Source organism: Carassius carassius, chromosome 38 (genome assembly GCF_963082965.1).
Source record: "Carassius carassius chromosome 38, fCarCar2.1, whole genome shotgun sequence".
Taxonomy (NCBI): Eukaryota; Metazoa; Chordata; class Actinopteri; order Cypriniformes; family Cyprinidae; genus Carassius; species Carassius carassius.
This window is the reverse complement of record NC_081792.1, coordinates 953,141-969,098: the sequence shown is the minus strand read 5'-3', so window position 1 is coordinate 969,098 and position 15,958 is coordinate 953,141. Positions and strand designations below refer to the sequence as shown.

The window sequence follows — 15,958 nt, the reverse complement described above, 5'->3', positions numbered from 1 at the left end:
CGTAGTTGGAAAAGTGTAACAACGTTGTTAAAGTTGTTACAAATGAAATAAAACTAGGTTACTGGTTATTTATCTGATACAACCAAACGAGTCAAAACTATCAGATATGTTTTCGTTAAGCAATACGTGAAAAAGATGTGAGAGCTTGTAGCATTACAATTTAAAAATGGTGTTTTGTTACCAGTTAGAAAATAAAGAAAACTAGGTAATAGAGTTTTAGCATTTGTACCTTACCTCAAACTGAAAAAAGAAATGAATGTAAAGCAGCGATACAAACCAAGAAAGTAGGCGTTTGTCACGTCGGGTGAAAAGTTAAAACAAAAGAAAAAAGATGGTAGACATTACGCGGATCTAAAATAAAATACACCAGACCCCGTCTTTAAAACACCAGCACAAGATACTTGTCAAAACTATGTTGTACTTTACCACTAACAAAAATTTTACTGACAAGAGTTAAACAAAAGAAAAAAAGATCTCACAGCAAAGTGTTATGACGTCTCCGGTAACGTTAGCTCGACTCGAACAAAAAAAAAAAGAAGCGAACGTAAAGCAATGTTATAAACCAAGAAAGTAGGCGTTTGTCACGTCGGGTGAAAAGTTAAAACAAAAGAAAAAAAATAGGTAACTTAGGCATTTACGCGGATCTAAAAGAAAATAGCCTACATCAGACAAGATACTTGTCAAATCTATGCAGTACTTTACCACTAACTACAATTTTAAAAAGCGAGACTGTTAGACGAAAGAAAAAAAAAAACGATCCTCCGGCAGAGTTGTGAAGCGTCCGTAAAACAACCTCCCGGCACCGATGAACAGTTAGAATGAGGCTCGGGAATGCTCCGGAAAAAAAACCACGCCTCCAGCGCTAGAGAGGGCCGGGCAGGAGGCGTGATAGCAGCATTACAACTGGAACGACTTATGTTAAATGTACTTCGCTCAGAGGTGGAGCCAGTATTAGACAAATATCAGTTTGCATATACAAAGAAACGAAGTACAAGTGATGCCATATCAACTATAATGCACCTTACATTGAAGCACCTTGAATTCCCAGGTGCATATGCTAGACTGCTCCTTATTGATTTTAGCTCTGCTTTTAACACAATTCAGCCACATATTCTCCTAAGAAAATTAGCCCTTCTGAATGTAAATCCATTTTTAATCAGGTGGTACCACTCATTCCTTACTAAGAGGCCACAGCAGGTGAAGTTTAATTCCTCCTTATCAAATACAGAAATATGTAGTACTGGTGCCCCTCAGGGATGTGTCAGTTCACCATTTTTGTTTATTCTGTATACAAATGACTGTGTTAGTTCTGAGCCTAATCAATATGTGGTGAAGTTTTCGGATGATACAGCTGTTCTTAGTCTGCTCACTAAGAACTCTGACTCATCCATTCACAGAGATGCGGTGGACAGGTTTGTGGACTGGTGCGACAATCATAAATTACAGATTAACACCTGTAAGACTGTAGAAATGCTCTTTGATCCCAAATCAATTGGTGACCGAAGCCCTGTGACGATACATGGCAATAACATTACTCAACAAAATTCATGCAAGTACCTAGGCATTCACATTGATAGTGACCTGAGCTGGCAGACACAAGTAGCCACGGTCTGCGCCAGAATCCACCAGCGCCTCCATTTTTTACGCAGACTGCGGTTGTTTGGTGTCAGTAAAAACATAATGTTAATTTTCTATAGGGCAGCAATAGAGTCTATCTTACGGTATGGTATCACCAGTTGGTTTGGTAATCTGAGTGTCAAACTTAAATCACAGATTCTCTACCTGGTCAGAGTAGCGGGCAGGATTATGGGTTACCCCCCCCTTAACCCTCAGGAACTGTTCAATGAGGCTGTCCTTACTCAGGCAAAAAACATTCTAAATGACAGTTCCCATGTTTTGTGCAGCGAATACTCGCAGATGCCCTCAGGGAGAAGATACAGGGTCTCCTTATGTAAATACAACCGGTTCAAACATTCTTTTGTCCCAGTGTCAGTTAAGCTCATTAATGAGCAAATGTAGGGAGGTTTTTACCAGAACTGTAACATGTACCAGCATCTTTTTAAATTCGTACCAGTATTTTTAATATGTATAGCATTTGTAGTGTGTTCGAATGTGTATCAGTACTGTATTGTGCACCGCACTTTAACATGCACCAGCACTTTATTGTGCATTGCACTTTAAATGTGTAATTGTAATTGCAATGTACTTCAAGTATTGAAGCTCTGATCCTCTTGCACTTTGGTCCCCATCTGGTTGCCAGTTATGTACTCTCCCCTGTGTTGGATGTTTTATGTTTTATGTAGTCTATATGTTTTATGTCTGCCTATGCAGCAGTACCCTGTCTCTAAACCAAATTTCTCCCAAGGGAGACGAATAAATGAACTTGAACTTGAACTTGAATTAAATAGATTTAAACGTTACAATAATTAAACTAAGTAGTTTTTAATAAATAGACATCAGTCCTTAATTAGTGAAAACTTTATATCCGTTTAAACATATGGTCAATTTTTACTTGTTAAATGATGTAGACCTATACGATTTTTATTTACTTTTAGGCTAGTCTTAAAAAAAAACATAGTTGAAAAAGCGTTATTTGTTTTTAATGTGTTAAGTTAATTACTTTAATCTATGACTAGTCTAAATTTAGACTATCTCCGTCGATATATTTTTTTTATTTTTGTCAAGCTTAATTTCTCAAGCTATGTCAATTAACACACACACACACACACACACACACACACACACTTTCCTTCTGTCAAGCTTGTGTCGCGTTATCTAGTAAATAAACCAGACGTCATCTCAGTCATCTCAAGCACCGAAACCCGAATGTGTCGGTGTCTGTGTGATTACAGGCGTCTACATATCAGTTAGACATCAAGCGGTTGTAAAAACATCTAACAGGTTTTGAAATGCTTGTAACTGGCTTGTGAAACTAACTAATTTCAAAGGGTGTTATATATATATATAAAACACACACACACACACACACACACATACTTTCCTTCCCCCATGCTTATTCTGTGAAACATTTCTATAGCCACATCTTTATTTAACAAAATCTAAAATGAGATCTGATTTATTGCTATATTAAATGCTTCTGTAAGTTATAATCTTTCGTTGTCATGTCTTTTACATTTTATCAAAATAGGTTCAACTGTTTCACAATATCACATTTAACACAAAGTCCAGACACATGTATTTCAGCTTATATATAATTACTGATTAAGTGCAATGTGTCCAATTCTATGGCGAGATCTTCTCTTCTATTCCCAAAAATTCTCCATTCATTTCCAACCGGTATTTGATTATTATATAAATGCTGGCATTTATTCTAACCAACCCATTTAATTTGACACGTATCTTTTTATTTTTATTTATTTTTAATTAGACCTTTTATTTCTAATTTACTCACTGGAGTATTAAATAAGATGTCTGACATTTTAATGGTCCACTTTTATCTGGTCCACTACTTTCATCAACTATATGTGTGGGTATCCATACAAAATAAATCTTTGTTATTGCTTGTATTCTGAACAAACTCTGTAAAATGTGTGACAAAATGCTTTGTCTAGTAGAAACTTCACCACTCTTTAAACTTGATAGTACTGAAAATGAGTCTGAACATATGACTACTTTCATGTGTTCAACCCCACTGAAGAGCCAAAAATATGACAATCATTTCTGTAGTATAAACGGACGGATGATTAGATGTACTTTCTGGTATTCTATGCTCTTTATTTTTAATCTAAACAAAAGACCTTGATGTTTTATTTTATTTTAATAAGCCAATCACACTTACTAACTTCTTATTAACTTATTAACTTCTGGCACGAAATTCTAGATTCATAAATGTATGTTTTTCAAAAAGTCCCCCACGTTTAGTGGCGTTTAAAGTGGAATTTGTGATGTATTTGGGGGCGTTAAAAGGCATGAAAAGTCCCAAACCAAGACTTTTGTATTCTTCATTAGAGGACTTTGGTTTCTTAATGTGAAAATCTGTTACCCCCCACTACATTTTCTTTATCATTATATTTTTATTTTTTCTTAAGTGTTGTTTTATTTATTTTACATTTATTTTGTTTTATGATGTACAGAGTGTGAACAAAAATTGAGGCTAATCTCAGACCGTATTTGTAAATCTACCAGTAATGTACGTCTTTATGTTTTTAATGTTTAAAGCATCGAATAAAAAATAAAAAACACACACTAACACTTCCCCAACCACCCTAATAACGTTGGTCGCAAAGGTTTAAATGTATGTTAAAAGAATTAAACAAAGTAATGTTTTTAATAACAACACATCAGTTCTCATTCGATGAAAACTTTCTCCCTGGTTTTAATAGTAGACCGATGTTTTTACTATAAAATTAGGTTTACCTATACGATTTAATTTTTTCATCTCAACAAAATTCCTTGTTGGAAAAAGTGTTGTTTTATTTAATTTTAATAAGTCACTCACACATACTTTAGTAGTCTAAACCCTTGAATACGTCTTTTATGTTGTCAATATTAACTTCTATCATTGCTATATCATTGCTATATCAATTAAAACATGCGTTTAGGCAAACACAAATATTAAACAGGAATGAATGTGATATGTCAAGATGGGCTTTTCTTGCCAAAGAAACTTTTACAACATTACAGGAAAGGCTAAATATTTCATCTCTAGTAGTGCGTAGAAACGCGTCTGGTGTCTTTGTGTTAACTTTTACGACCATGTCAGCGAAGACTGTAAACGGGGTTCTGGTGTTGTAAATGGTGTGCTGCTGGTCAGCTAAAGTAAAAAATTGTTTGTGTATTCCGTGATCAAAGGGATGACAATTTCGACTTTATGACTTTATGATGATCGCAAGGTTAGCTGAAAGTACATTTACTGGTCAAAAGGATGTGAAATCTTTTAACAAGTCAGACCATAGAAAAATGTAGTTTAATTCAAATTAATTTAGTTTTGTTTTAGTTACATTTATAATTTTTATTAACCCATAGATCTTTCAACCTCAACATAGATGTACTGAGAATGCAAACAAGTACGCAAACACAACCATACAATCATAAACAAACACACACACACACACACACACACAGATACAAATGTAGACATACAGAAAACATGAACATGTAACCAAACAAATACAAATATACACTCAAACAGGTACATAAATACACAAACAAACAAACAAAATAGGTCACAAACACGAAAATACCCATATTAGATTGAAAATGAGTTGTCATAAGTTTTCTTTGAAACCAAAAGTGTTTGTTGCGACAAATGTCTCACAGAACTTTATACAATAGATTAGATGGCCTTTATCACTTTCCAAATGGTGTTGTTAACCATGATGTTTTTTAAAATAGTTTAAAAAGTATTATTTTTTAGCTTTCATGTAGGATTCATGTCAGCACTCAAATGTTTTTAGCAAGAGTCCAGAGACAGATGAAAATAGATGCGTGAAGAAAAAAATTTAAGAGTTTTTTAATGACAGACTAGTTGGTTTAGATTGTTTAAAACAACTGAGTTTATGCATTTCTCTTGAATGTGTGTACGGTAACTGTTGCATACATGAAGCAGAAGAAATACATAAACGCATTGTGGTTGATGTTAAACAATAAAAAATATATTATTTATATATCATAACTTACTTTCTTTTCAAAACACAATAAACATTCTTATGAATTTTTAACTGCGAACAACCGGTTTGGTTGGAAAATAAAAAATAAATAAAAACATATTAGGTTTCTTAGTTAGATTGCTTATAGTTTGTAGTAAAATCACATATATAAGCTAAAACATTTTTCTTTCAAACCACGCGGTTTTCACACACATTCCTCACAAAACTGCCGACAAGGACCTTAAGTTTTTGTTTTAACGTTTAGCTGTAACTGAGACCTTGGGGGGAATTATTTTACGCACAGTTTTGGGGAAGTTACTATGAACTTTGCAATAGGTTATAGATCACAAATGAACCTATTTAAAATCTAAAAGGTTGCGCAACTATATAAATTTCTTTAAAAAAAGTAATGTAACTGATAACATTTGATTACATGTTTTAAGACTTGTAATGTTTTCAACCGTTAATCTTTTGAAACGTGTAAACAGGACGGGGTTAACAGTGCTCAACAACTAATGACCATCAGACTTTTCAAAATCCTTCATCACTTAAATTAGGATTGTGATCGTGATTTCATTTTAAAGCACAACCACCACAAAATCAGATTTGCTTGGAGATTAAATACATAGAGTAGTTAGAGTTAGTTAAGGTGGTTTACGAAATATATCAATTAAATCTGTACGTGTGTGAAAAAATATTCAGATGTAACATTTTCATAATTAACCGCAATTTAATTATTTTTTCTGTGACTGTAACTGATTACATTTTATTTTTGTAATCAAATGATATAATTTAGCTATATGTAACTAGTTGACCCTAACACTGCTTATGCATTCTGACAATAATAGATTGTGAAAGTGTTCATTATCCTCTTTAACTTTAAAAATGCGGACAGTGTCACTTAACACTAGTTTGGCAAACAAGGGTTTGCTCTTAAAACAACCACCAGACCCCGACTTGAAAGCACCGTGACAAGTATAGCCATTGCAGAAATTTATTATAGAGATGTAGTAAGATAAACTCTGGATGCACAATTGACCGACTTATGACATGTTTACCATATTATTACAAGGCCCTGCTTACCTAGTTTTATAATGAAATATGTCTGTAAAATAAACAAACATACACACAATCTCCAGAACGGGGTCTGATGATGGGTCTTCATCATTTCCTGATGAAGACAGACTGGATATTCAGACCACAGCAGCAGGACACGATTGTCTTTTTCTAAAGATAAAGACAATTATTTGGTTTCAGGACACACGCATCCTAATGGTTCACAAGATAACATAACAACGGTTGCTCCATTACAGCATAGCCAACCCTATTTTAGCCTGTTTTAGCACATGTACAGTATATCGTATTATTCTTGAATATAGTCGTTTAGTCTAAATATGTGTTAACAGTTATTTATTGTTATTATATGTATTATATTTTTTTTGTTTTACAAAGGGGTTCAATTTAATACATTTAACTAATACCTCATTCAAGCTATGTAGATCTTCAGGTCAGGAAACTACAATACCCATCATACACCTTTGCAAATCTCTTTTCTGTGATCTGTTTTACTGATGCAAAGTCCGATTCACTTCTGAAAATGATTCATTTGGACAGTTTGGTTCAATGAACCGATTCATAGGGCCCTTAAGTCATTTTCGCAGTTATGTCAGTACACATTTTTCTTTCTTCTAACAACTCAAGAGTCATTTTATTTCCGTGAATCATCTAAATAAATGTATTGTGTGAACACATATTGGTGATCATTATCATCTGTTCATTTAAGTTAATGCTGAATCATCTAAATAAAGTTAACTGTGTGAACACATATTGGTGGTTATTGTATTTTGCTCATTTAAGTTAGTGATGTTTGTGTTCGCAGTTTTAGGCACAGTGCCTCTGTCATTTGTTTAGCTTAAACATCGGTTTTTACTCAGTTACAAAGGTGTCAGGCATTAAATTTTTGTATTTTTAACTAACCTAATTATGACAGAGTTACAGATTTCAGGTGTTTTTGGTGAGTGTAAGCGGTGAAAACTTAAATGTGACCGTCGAGTAACGTTAGCTACTCAAACGAAGACAAATTGTGTAAGTGTTCATTAAGATGTCGAAATGAAAATAAGCGTACAAATATCCATAATGACAATAAGTACAATATACCCTAAAGACACAATAGCCCCTGCTAAGTACACCCAAAATTTGTTAGAGTGGTGAGATATTTACGTTTACCTTTATTCATTTAGCAGACGCTTTTATCCAAAGCGACTTACAGATGAGGACGGTGGAAGCAATCAAAACAACAAAAAGAGCAATGGTATATAAGTGTTATAACAAGTCTCAGTTAGGTTAACACAGTACACGAAGCATGGGCATTTAAATAATATAATAAATAAAAAGAAAACAGATTGAATAAAAAAGAATAGAGCAAGTTAGAGAACTTTACACACACACACACATATAAATAGATATAAACCGCAATGTTTTTCATAGCGTTACACTTTGAAACCAGAACGATATGTTTCCATGATTTTGTTTGCTCTTTCTGTTTGAATCTGTTTACCGTAGTTTTCACCATCCTAATTGCAATGGTTTGGTCTTGCGCTTAGGGCCTATACGACTCGTTTTCCCAGTTTTTGGTCTCGTGTAAGTGGGTCTCTTTGTTCATACCAAGCAATATTTCTGTGAATTTGGGTATTAAAATATTGCTTTAAACATCGTCTTCATTCGAGACGTTTACTTAACATCATTATATTATCCTAGTTTATATCAGATATAAGATATGTTGCTTATTATTATTGAATTGTTAACAAACAAACCAAAAAGTTTCTGAACTCAGAGAACAGAATAGCAATTTGGAAAAGAAGAAATGTGGCTAAAAACAGGGACTTTATTTTAAATTTGTGGTTACTGTTTAAAGGGATGGTGGGAGACTATGTTCAAATGTTGTATAATTATTTTATATTTGAAAACAAGGTGGGAAATTTTTACAAAATATTTACAAAAGTTTTTTTTCTAATGTTTATTTGATTGCATGTAAAATTTATGCTTACTAAATAAAAAAAAAAATAAATAAAAAAAAAAAAAAAAAAAAGCTATGCCGATCTCGTCTGATCTCGGAAGCTAAGCAGGTTTGGGCCTGGTTAGTACTTGGATGGGAGACCGCCTGGGAATACCAGGTGCTGTAAGCTTTTGGGTTTTCTTATGAACTTATATAATGAACTGGAGAAAAAAAAAAAAAAAAAAGGTTTCCGGCGCTCTCACCGCCGCGGCCCGGGTTCGATTCCCGGTCAGGGAAAGCTCTTTTGGCTTCCAATTGTGGACTGCGAATTCAAGCTCTGCTAACAGCTGCGAGAAAGCCAGCTCCAAAACAAAAAAATGGTGAGCACTTGAAAAAAAGACCTCTTTCAAGCCGAAGTCGAACCAGCAACCTAAGGATTGCCAACACTCCAACCTACAGTCCTCCGCTCTACCAGCTGAGCTATCGATGGGACAAAGTGCTAGACAGAATCTCGACATATCACGGTCCTGTAGCTCTACTGCTGGCCAAAAAGTCACTTCTGGTGCAGGAAGATGTGCTGGATTTTTGAGGAGGGAATCAAAAAGGAGCATGCGTTCCCATACCAAGAGTCAAACCTGGGCTGCCTGGGTGAAAACCAGGAATCCTAAGCGCTAGACCATATGGGATTTGGAAACCTTAAACTGGCCATTGGCTTCTGGGGCACTTTCCATACATGTGGTCAGTGTGGGCGCAGGATCTTGTAGTTGCCTGTTGCTTTAGGTCTGCGACTGTAACAATGTGATAATAATTTGGCAAAACAAGAATTATCCAAAAGGACGGTTTTCTGAATTATATAGTGTTGTATGCATTCAAGGGATCTGTTTTTTTTACTCACCCCGTGTTCAGTTTATTTGGGCAGATTCCTGTGATTGATGAATTGATACCTGGAACTGGTAATTAAGCTATTTTCCAGGTGAAAATACTTGTGTCATCCATTTGAAAACACACACGGCAACCGTTATCTAGAGGAAAAACTGCCTATCGTCACTCTGTCAAGGTACAAAAATGACATTGTGAGGGTAACAATGAAAGTGAGACCAATTTTTAATTGGCAAAGTTGCTGATTATTTGCTCCTTCACTTTAACTAAGTTCACAACTTATTCTAAATGTCCAGGTGGCAATTAGTGATAAGGCTTCAAAATGGCAAGCCCATGACATCAAAACCACATGGCATTACACCCTTCAAAGTAGTAAAGCAGTTACAGAGTAGAGATGAAATTGTTCAATCTAGAATCAACTGGCCCACCAGCCTGCATTTTATTACCACGTTAATCGCCGAGCTTATCGGAGAGCTTGTGTGATGAATGGCAATACAGAAGCATGTTACGCGACTCCCCATAGACATCGGAACCTCAACCTATCAGGGTTCTGTAGCTCTACTGCTGTCCAAAAAGTCACTTCTGGTGCAGGAAGATGTGCTGGCTTTTTGAGGAGAGAAGCAAAAAAGATCAAGCTTTCCCATACCGGGAGTCGACCCCTGGCTGCATGGGAGAAATCCAGGAATCCTAACTGCTAGACCATATGGGAACTGGCCAGCTTTAACTGGGCACAAGCTTGTGGGCCACTTTCATTAAATCTGGCCAGTGTGGTTTACAGAAAAAAATAGTGTTACATGCATTCAAGGGACATGTTTGTTGACTCACCCCGGGGGTTCAGTTATTTGGCCAGAGTCCTGTGATTGCCGAATTGATACCTTGAACTGGTAATTAAGCTCTTGTCCAGGTGAAAATACTTGTGTCATGCATCTGAAAACACACATTGCAACCGTTATCTAGATGAAAAACTGTCTATCGTCGGTCTGTCAAGGTCCAAAATTGACATACGAATGGCAATACCGAAGCATGTCCGTGTCTCCCCTAGACATCGGAATGGGTGTGCAGAATATGTCTTTTTTGGAAAAAAAGAAGAATGCCTGGAGATTTGCCTTTTCTTCTAGATTTTGGAGAAGAAGAAAAAACACAACAACAAAATAAGCCGGAGAAAAACAGGCACAGAGCGAGCCAGCCAGGAGTCGGACCTAGAATCTTCTGATCTGTAGTCAGACACGTTATCCATTGCGCCAATGGCCGACCGATAGTAGAGACTCCCGATTGCTACAGAGTTGTTGGTTTTAGATGTGACAGTGGCAAGCATTGCTGTCTGCTTATTCTCACCTTGTTATCAGGAGATAAGCCTACCAGCCCACCAGCCCACCAGACCCACCCTGGTGGTCTAGTGGTTAGGATTCGGCGCTCTCACCGCCGTGGCCTGTGTTCGATTTCCGGTCAGGGAAAGCTCTTTTGGCTTCCAATTGTGGACTGCGAATTCAAGCTCTGCTTACAGCTGCGAGAAAGCTAGCGCCAAACCAAAAAAATGGTGAACACTTGAAAAAAAGACCTCCTTCGAGCCAGCGACCTAAGCATTGCCAACACTCCAACCTACAGTCCTCCACTCTACCAGCTGAGCTATCGAAGGGGCAAAGTGTTAGACAGAACCTCGACATCTGGTGCAGGAAGATGTGCTGGATTTTTGAGGAGGGAAGCAAAAAGAAGCATGCGTTCCCATAACGGGAGTTGAACCCGGGCCGCCTGGGTGAAAACCAGGAATCCTAACTGCTAGACCATATGGGATTTGGACACCTTAAACTGGCCAGTGGCGCACTTTCCATACATGTGGTCAGTGTGGGCGCAGTATCTTGTAGTGGCCTGTTGCTTTAGGTCTGCGACTGTAACAATGTGATAATAATTTGGCAAAACAAGAATTATCCAAAAGGACGGTTTTCTGAATTATATAGTGTTGTATGCATTCAAGGGATCTGTTTTTTTTACTCACGGCGGGGGTTCAGTTTTTTTGGGCAGATTCCTGTGATTGCTGAATTGATACCTTGAACTGGTAATTAAGCTCTTGTCCAGGTGAAAATACTTGTGTCATGCATCTGAAAACACACATTGCAACCGTTATCTAGATGAAAATCTGCCTATCATCGGTCTGTCAAGGTACAAAATTGACATATTGTGAGGTTAATAATGAAAGTGAGACCAATTTTTAATCGGCAAAGTTGCTGATTATTTGCTCCTTCAGTTTAACTAAGTTTACAACTTATTCTCAATGTCCAGGTGGCAATTAGTGATAAGGCTTCAAAAGGCAAGCCCATGACATCAAAACCACATGGCATTACACCCTTCAAAGTAATGAAGCAGTTACAGAGTAGCGATGAAATTGTTCATTCGAAAATCAACTGGCTGCCAGCCTGCAGTTTATTTCCCCTTTAATCGCGAGCTTGTCGGAGTGCTTGTGAGACGAATGGCAATACCGAAGCATGTCCGTGTCTTCCCTAGACATCGGAATGGGTGTGCAGAATATGTCTTTTTTGGAAAAAAAGAAGAATGTCTGAAGATTTGCCTTTTCTTCTGGATTTTGGAGAAGAGAAAAAAAACACAACAACAAAATAAGCCGGAGAAAAACAAGCACAGAACGAGCCAGCCAGGAGTCGAACCTAGAATCTTCTGATCCGTAGTCAGACGTGTTATCCATTGCGCCACTGGACAAACCAAAAAAAATGGTGAGCACTTGAAAAAAAGACGTCCTTCGAGCCGGAGTCGAACCAGCGACCTAAGGATTGCGAACACTCCAACCTACAGTCCTCAGGTTACAGGTTAGGTATTTACATGCTGTTAAGTAAGTTTACTGCTTAATGGCAAATAACTAAATGAGTCACAATTCGTATAGAAAAGGAAATTTTACCATTGCTGAGGGCACTGGTGTATCTAAAGTGGTGACATTGGGCACTGGTGGAGTCTGGACACTGGGCACTGGTGCAGCTACACTGGGCACTGGTGCAGCTGAAGGAGTCTGGACACTGGGCACTGGTGCAGCTACACTGGGCACTGGTGCAGCTGAAGGAGCCCGGACTCTGAGCAGTGGTGGAGCCAGGACACTGGGCACTGGTGGAGTCTGGACACTGGGCACTGGTGCAGCTACACTGGGCACTGGTGCAGCTGAAGGAGTCTGGACACTGGGCACTGGTGCAGCTACACTGGGCACTGGTGCAGCTGAAGGAGTCCGGACTCTGAGCAGTGGTGGAGCCAGGACACTGGGCACTGGTGGAGTCTGGACACTGGTGCAGCTACACTGGGCACTGGTGCAGCTGAAGGAGTCTGGACACTGGGCACTGGTGCAGCTACACTGGGCACTGGTGCAGCTGAAGGAGTCCGGACTCTGAGCAGTGGTGGCGCCTGGACACTGGGCACTGGTGCAGCTGAAGGAGCCTAGACACTGGGAACTGGTGCAGCTGGTAGAACTGGTGGACCTGAAAGGACCAAGTCATCTGATGCCACAATATTTGCCACTGTGGCTTCCTCTCCAAAGAAATCAATGAAACCCTCATCCCTTTCCACTTGCTCCTCCACATCTATCTCCTCCAGCAAATGAGAGGTCCTCTCAGAGGTAGGGCACATGTCCTCCAGGGGCTGACTATTCTGCCTCAACAAGTACTGTACTCCAATGAGCTCCCCTGAGGAAATATTTGTAACAGGAAACGTTTTTAATGGAAATTATGCAGAAAGGTTTATTCAGAAATGCAGTAAATATTTTGTTGTCCACTTCTGTATGAACAATATATATCTAATTCAGAGGGTATCATAAAAAGACAGGATTACTCTATATTCTACTATGTATTTTATTTTCTGTCCTGAAACCTAGAACACAGAATAATGTACAAATATTCTGGTAGTATAATCTTTCTCTGATATGTCAAAATTACATTATTATTGTCCATAAGCAATTGTAATTTTAACAGAAACATGCTACATCATGAGCTGCATTTATCAAAATATTTTTACCTGTGTATACTGCAGGGTCGAGTGAAGCTTGGGACCAATTTCCTGCCATACAACTTATTGTAGTTCTCATTGACAGAGTAAACCAGCTCCCCTGTGTAAGAGCGCAGAGTTGAACCTTCATCTGCAACAGCAGCTTCAGCCCGGTCCTGATTCCAGCGTAATAAACCTTCCAGGAGATAAATCTGGAAGTTCAGGCTGTTTGCGCTGTTCCCTAGAAAAAGAAATAGAAAGCAAAATATTGCTTTGAGAAAATGCAAAACAGAAAATTTTATCTGCAAATATCTTGATAAACAGGAATTAATGGCAAAATGTGGTATATTCTGACATGACAAACCTGGAATAAATCTGTTTAGGTGCCAGTGAAATGATTCCAGGGATGTGGAGCCTCTGGCACAACGATAGGTTTTTAGAACCACCCCACCCTTGTTTGTAGTTCCAGTTTCAGTATAGAGCGGCACATTTGGAGGATCTTGGATACAGGTGACGTGCCTCCTCTGGACATTCCAGATGTGCTGCATTCTCACACTGTCAAGTATTGGAACACCAAGAGCATTATTCCCCTTGCCACCCATGAGCTCTCTGATGAGCATATCAAGGAGGCGGATAGTGGTTTCTTCTCCTCGTGTTCTCCTCCTGCAGTGCTGGAGCAGCTCAGCTTTAGTTAAATGATGGTCCAGTTCTGCCTCCGTCAGTGTAGGCCAGCCCTGTTGGATGAGTTGCTCCCTTTTGGCCCGTCTCAGCAGAGTGAGATCCCCTGCATCCCACTCAAAAATACAGGATGACAGCCTAGCCATAAAAGTAGGGTACAACTGGTGGGCATCAGTGGTGCACCCTACTGCCAGACGTTGCATAAAATGCCAAATGTCTAGGCGGACGATGACATTGGGCCAGCCGCTGAACCGCCTCTTCAATATGGTCTCTCCCACTGTCTTGCAACAATCACAGCCCACATAAATGACAGTGGGAGGATCAACACCAGCACTCCGGTATCGCTCCATGAGCCCTGCAGCCATGAGGTCTAACCCAGCCCCTTCATTCGCAGTCAGGACACTCATCAGCACCTGACCTATCTCATTGCCCACTGAGGTAAGCCACTGTGCTGTGCCTTTCGCAGGCCCGCTCAACTTCTTGGTGACCTGAAAGAAACAATAAGCATAGCAAATAATACAACAGGCATCCAAATCAGTTACAATGAAAAAAATAAAGCTCTCTTGGTCTAAAAATACATTATAGATAAGGGTACAGTCAAGTAAGCAGCTTATCTGACCTTCTTAGTTGAATCCATTTTTAAAATTGATCCATACGTGGATGTTATGCTGGCCTTTATGTGATCGAGCCTGTTGAGAATGTCCTGACTGTATACAGTGAGGAGCCATTTGTAGCTGGGTACTGAAGCAAGTGGTGGTGGCTCCTGGAAGTGCACCGGATGCAGGCCACGATTATCAAAAAAGGCCACACACTCTGATGTGTACCGAAGCGCACGTTTCAACCACTCCTCACTGTGGTTCTCTCTCAGCTGGCCGATGATCCTCACTGGGCCATTCCCCATGCCCCTCTCACGCAGCAAGCGAAGAACCCGAATGTCACAGGCATACCTTGGAAAAAAATATTCATTTAAGTATCTTATTGTAAGGTATCTAATAATTGTAGGAAATATTTATCAAAAAAGGTAGCACATAAGTGAAAATGACTGCAAAATAATTACTTGCGTGTGAGGATGACCCTGAATTCCGATCGATGGGCCAGGTCCAACTGCTGCAGCACAGCATGACTCCAGGACAGGTAGCTGGTTCTACACCTGGTGCAGATCAGGGTCTCTGTCACCAGGTTGTAGTATCTGTCAATGTCTAACACCTGTCGTACCCTCCTGTGCAGTCCACCACCACACAGCTGTTGCGTGGCACAGGCAGGGTTAGTACACTGGAGCCGCACCTTCCACAGCTTATATGGCATCCAGAGCAAGAGACGCTGTGAAAAAAACCTATCAGGTCTTGGAGCTTGGTGGTACAACAGGGCTGGTGGAAGGGGGTGATACCACAACTGTAGGTTTTCACGCAGCCCCAGCTTTCCCTTTGCACCAACCCTAAAAAGTGCTTCCGACACCCACTTCAGGTCTTGCTGTGGCATTGTCTGTGGCCACAGAAGGGGGAGATCTTCTGGCTGAGATGAGACCTGCTGATATTATCAAAAACACTGGTTTAAATAAAAGCTAAGAGAGCATTAAATGATGAAGACATCTATATATTTTGAATGAGATCTTACTGGGCTCCTCACAACAGTATTCTCAGAAACAGTTGATGGCGTTGCTGTTTATTTGATGCGTTGTGAACTCTGAGGTGGAGGAAGGAAGAAGGAAGAGGAGGACTGGATGACAGGTTGATGAGGTTTGGGGGATGGAGAAGGATGATGATCAGAGGGTGGACATGAAACTGCAGCTGAACTGGAGTGCTCTAACATCTGTGGAGTCAAACAT

At 39.1% G+C, this 15,958-nt stretch overlaps 1 protein-coding gene across 1 annotated transcript; it reads right to left on the bottom strand.

The window, feature by feature from the left end:
* Positions 1–14,005: 14,005 nt before the first annotated feature.
* On the bottom strand, positions 14,006–15,438 carry LOC132118940 (uncharacterized). Its single transcript, XM_059528692.1, has 4 exons — positions 15,191–15,438; positions 14,753–15,080; positions 14,429–14,621; positions 14,006–14,010 (listed from the first exon to the last, which is right to left on the bottom strand). The coding sequence occupies exons 1-4, from the start codon at positions 15,436–15,438 to the stop codon at positions 14,006–14,008; spliced, it is 774 nt and encodes a 257-aa protein (XP_059384675.1).
* Between the last annotated feature and the right edge of the window lie 520 nt (positions 15,439–15,958).